Raw genomic sequence first — 3,427 nt, forward strand, 5'->3', positions numbered from 1 at the left:
TACCAGTTTGTACTTCTTAATCCCTTCACCTTTTTCACCCACTCCTTCCCATCTGGCAATCCTCAGTTTGTTCTCTGTATCTATGAATCTATTTCTGTTTTGTTTGTTCATTTATTTTTTTCTTAGATTCCACATATACTAGTAAGTGAAATTATATGGCATTTGTCTTTCTCTGGCTTACTTGTTTCACTTAACATAATACCTTTAGATCCATCCATGTTGTCTCAAATGGTGAGATTTCATTCTTTTTTATGACCTAGTAATACTCTATTTTACTCATTATTTTATAATCAGGTAAGTGGCTAAACATTTTTAGTTCTATTCTAGAATCTCTTCATATAACTCTCCGGCTTGTAAAACTTATTCTTAGAAAGTTTGGTAGCTCATCAGTTATCAGTACAAGATTAAGGCACATATTCAGCATCACAAAGTTATGTCAGTATCTTCGTGGTAGAATTTCAGAGTATTTTATAAAAATGAGCTTAATAATTGGTAATTTGTTTATCTTGTGATGATTTTGTATTAACTTTAAATATATAATTAAATATGTTTTAATTTTTAGCTTTTTGCACTGACTCCTCCTCTCTCAGACTAAGTACTCTCCACATGGTCAAGAATCACATGGCTGTGCACTATAATAAAATCCTTTCAGCCAAAGGTAAAAATGTGCAACTGTGAACTTTCTGTACCCGATTTAAACCCTTGACTTCACTTCTAATTAGAGTAAATTCATAACAAAAATTCTTTCACTTAGCTAACGCTTGTGAGACTAATCCATGCTCTTGTGTGTAACAGTATTTTTATGCTAAGATAGTAGTCCATGTAATGAAATGTACCACAGTTTATTGATTTACTAGTTGGTGGACATTTGGATTATTTTAACTCCTTTTGACTATTAGGAATAAAGCGGCTATAAACATTCACATGTAATCTTTGAACATATGCTTCTATTCCACTGGATAAATTAATTTACTAGGAGTAGAACTGTGGGGTAATAAGGTAAATATATTTTAACTTTATAAGAAATTGCCAAACTGTTTTTCCAGAGTGACTACACCATTTCACTGGATAAATTAATTTACTAGGAGTGGAACTGTGGGTAAATATATTTTAACTTTATAAAAAATTGCCAAACTGTTTTTCCAGAGTGACTACACCATTTTGCATTTCGATCACTTCCATATCCTCACCAGCATTTCCAATTGGCGGCCCTTTATTGACTATTCTAGTGGATATTGATAGGGCTTTAGTTTATTTCCCAGTGCCTACTGATGTTGAACAACTTCTCTTGTGCTTATTTTCCATCTGTATATCTTCTTTGGTGAAATATCTGTTCAAATCTTTTGCCCATTTTTTAAAACAGGTTATTTGTCTTCTTAGTATTATTAAGTTGTGAGAGTTCTTTATATCTTAAACACAGGTCCTATATCAGATACTTGTTTTGCAAATATTTTATCTTAGTCAATAACTTGTCTTTTCATTTTGTCTTTAAAATTTTTATTTGAAATGATTTTAGACTTATAGAAAAGTTGCAAAAATAGTACATAGAGTCACAGAAACTCTTCATCCAGCTTTCCCCATGTTAAAATCTTATGTAATCATATTACAATTATTAAAACCAGGAAATTAATATTGATATAATACTATTAACTACAGACCTTATTTGAATTTCACCAGTTTTTCACTAATGTATTTTTTAAATTTTATTTTCTCATTTGAAGGGCTAAATTTTTAAAATTTTAGCTCATATCTTATGACATTTGTATTTTAAATAATTGAAAATCTAAACAATATTTTGTGACGTGAAGTCAAGATCAGCTTTTCAGAGAGAGGAAAGGAGAGGGAGAGAGAGAAACATTGATCGGCTGCCTCCTGCATCCCCATTACTGAGGATCGAGCCTGCAACCCTGGGCATGTGCCCTGACTGGGAATCAAACTGGAGATCTCTTGGTGTATGGGTCGACACTCAACCACTGAGCCACACTGACTGGGCGCTTATGTTTTTTATATTCTGTTTAAGAAATCTTTGCCTATTCTTAAGTCACTAAGATTTTCTTACGTGTTTTCTTCTAGAAGTATAAGTTTTAGCTCCTACATTTAAGTTTGTGACCTATTTTGAGTTAGTTTTTTTAGGTATGCTATAAGGATCAATTTTTTTTACCTATGAGTATCCAAATATAACTAGGACTGTTTGTTGAAGAGATCATTCTTTCTCTGTTGAATTACCTTAGCACTATTTGAGAGTTGACCATACAGAACTGGACTTATTCTTCAGTTCTGTTGTTCTATATGTGTGTCTTTATTACAATACCACACTGTCACATTACTATAGCATTACAGTCAGTCTTGGAGTCAGATAGTGTGGGCCCAGCAGTTTTGCTCTTTGTTCTTTCCTAGCTTTTTGGGGGGTTCCAGTTACAAGTATGTTACCAGTAAGAGCATGCTACAGGTGGGTTAGGTCAGTGATGCTCTCTGTGTGTTTGTTTCCAGCCTTTCTTTGCTTTGTTTTGTTTTGAATAGTACATATTGCTATGCTTTTAAGTTCACTCATGTTTTCTTTTGTAGTATCTAGTGAGCTGTTAATCCCAGCCAGTCTACTTTTTTATCAAGGATGTTATATTTGTTCATTTCTGAAAGTATCATAAAAGTTAAAATAAAAACTACAAGTTCTGGAACTTTTTGTGATTTCCACACATGATATTTTGTTATCATTTATAAATATTAAGAATATTATTAAATAACTGATTTTCTTCTTTCAGCTGTGGTAGACTGCTCAGTTCCACTCAGCATAGGTGCCTGCATCAAATGTAAGTAATTTTTGATATATTGCCTTTAAAAAATGTGTGGTAAACTACACATAACATAACTCCTATCTTTACCGTTTTTAAGTCTATGGTTCAATGGCATTGAGTACAGTCATATTGTGGTACAGCCATCGCCGCTGTCAATTTTCAGTACTCCTTTTATCTGCAAAATTGAAGCTCCATACACATTAAACAATAACTCTCCCCACAACCACCACTCTGTTTTCTGTCTTATGAATTTGTCTACTCTAAGTATCTTGTGTAGGTGAAATCATCCAGTTTTTTCCTTTTGTGACTGGCTTATTTCACTTAGCAAAATGTCCTCAAGGTTCATCCATGTTGTAAAATATGTCAGAATTTCCTTAATTTTTAAGGTTGAATAATATTCCAGTGTATGCATAGTACCATATTTTCTTTACACATTCAAGATACTTAGATTGTTTCCACCTTTTGCCTATCCAAGCTAATAAAAGAGAAACATGCAAATTGACCATCCCCCCGCTACCCCCCAAGCCACACCCACCAGCCAGTCAGAGCAACTATATGCAAATTAACCCAACCAAGATGGCGGCCAGCAGCCACGGAGCTGGAGCAACCAGGAGGCTTGGTTGCACCTGGTGATG

The 3,427-nt window shown here is 33.8% G+C and overlaps 1 protein-coding gene across 3 annotated transcripts in view; it reads left to right on the top strand.

Moving 5' to 3' along the window:
- The first annotated feature begins 239 nt into the window (after positions 1-239).
- Positions 240-3,427, top strand: part of SPATA7 (spermatogenesis associated 7) — a 20,124-nt gene continuing 16,936 nt past the window's right edge. For all 3 annotated transcript variants that reach the window (XM_014543661.1, XM_014543662.1, XM_005871164.2), the window contains exons 1-2: positions 240-658; positions 2,760-2,807. In XM_014543661.1, the coding sequence (XP_014399147.1) occupies positions 607-658; positions 2,760-2,807 (100 nt within the window). In that variant the 5' untranslated portion in view covers positions 240-606. The remainder of the gene's footprint in view (positions 659-2,759; positions 2,808-3,427) is intronic.

The sequence above is a fragment of the Myotis brandtii genome, unplaced genomic scaffold (genome assembly GCF_000412655.1).
Source record: "Myotis brandtii unplaced genomic scaffold, ASM41265v1 scaffold332, whole genome shotgun sequence".
In the NCBI taxonomy this organism is placed as follows: Eukaryota; Metazoa; Chordata; class Mammalia; order Chiroptera; family Vespertilionidae; genus Myotis; species Myotis brandtii.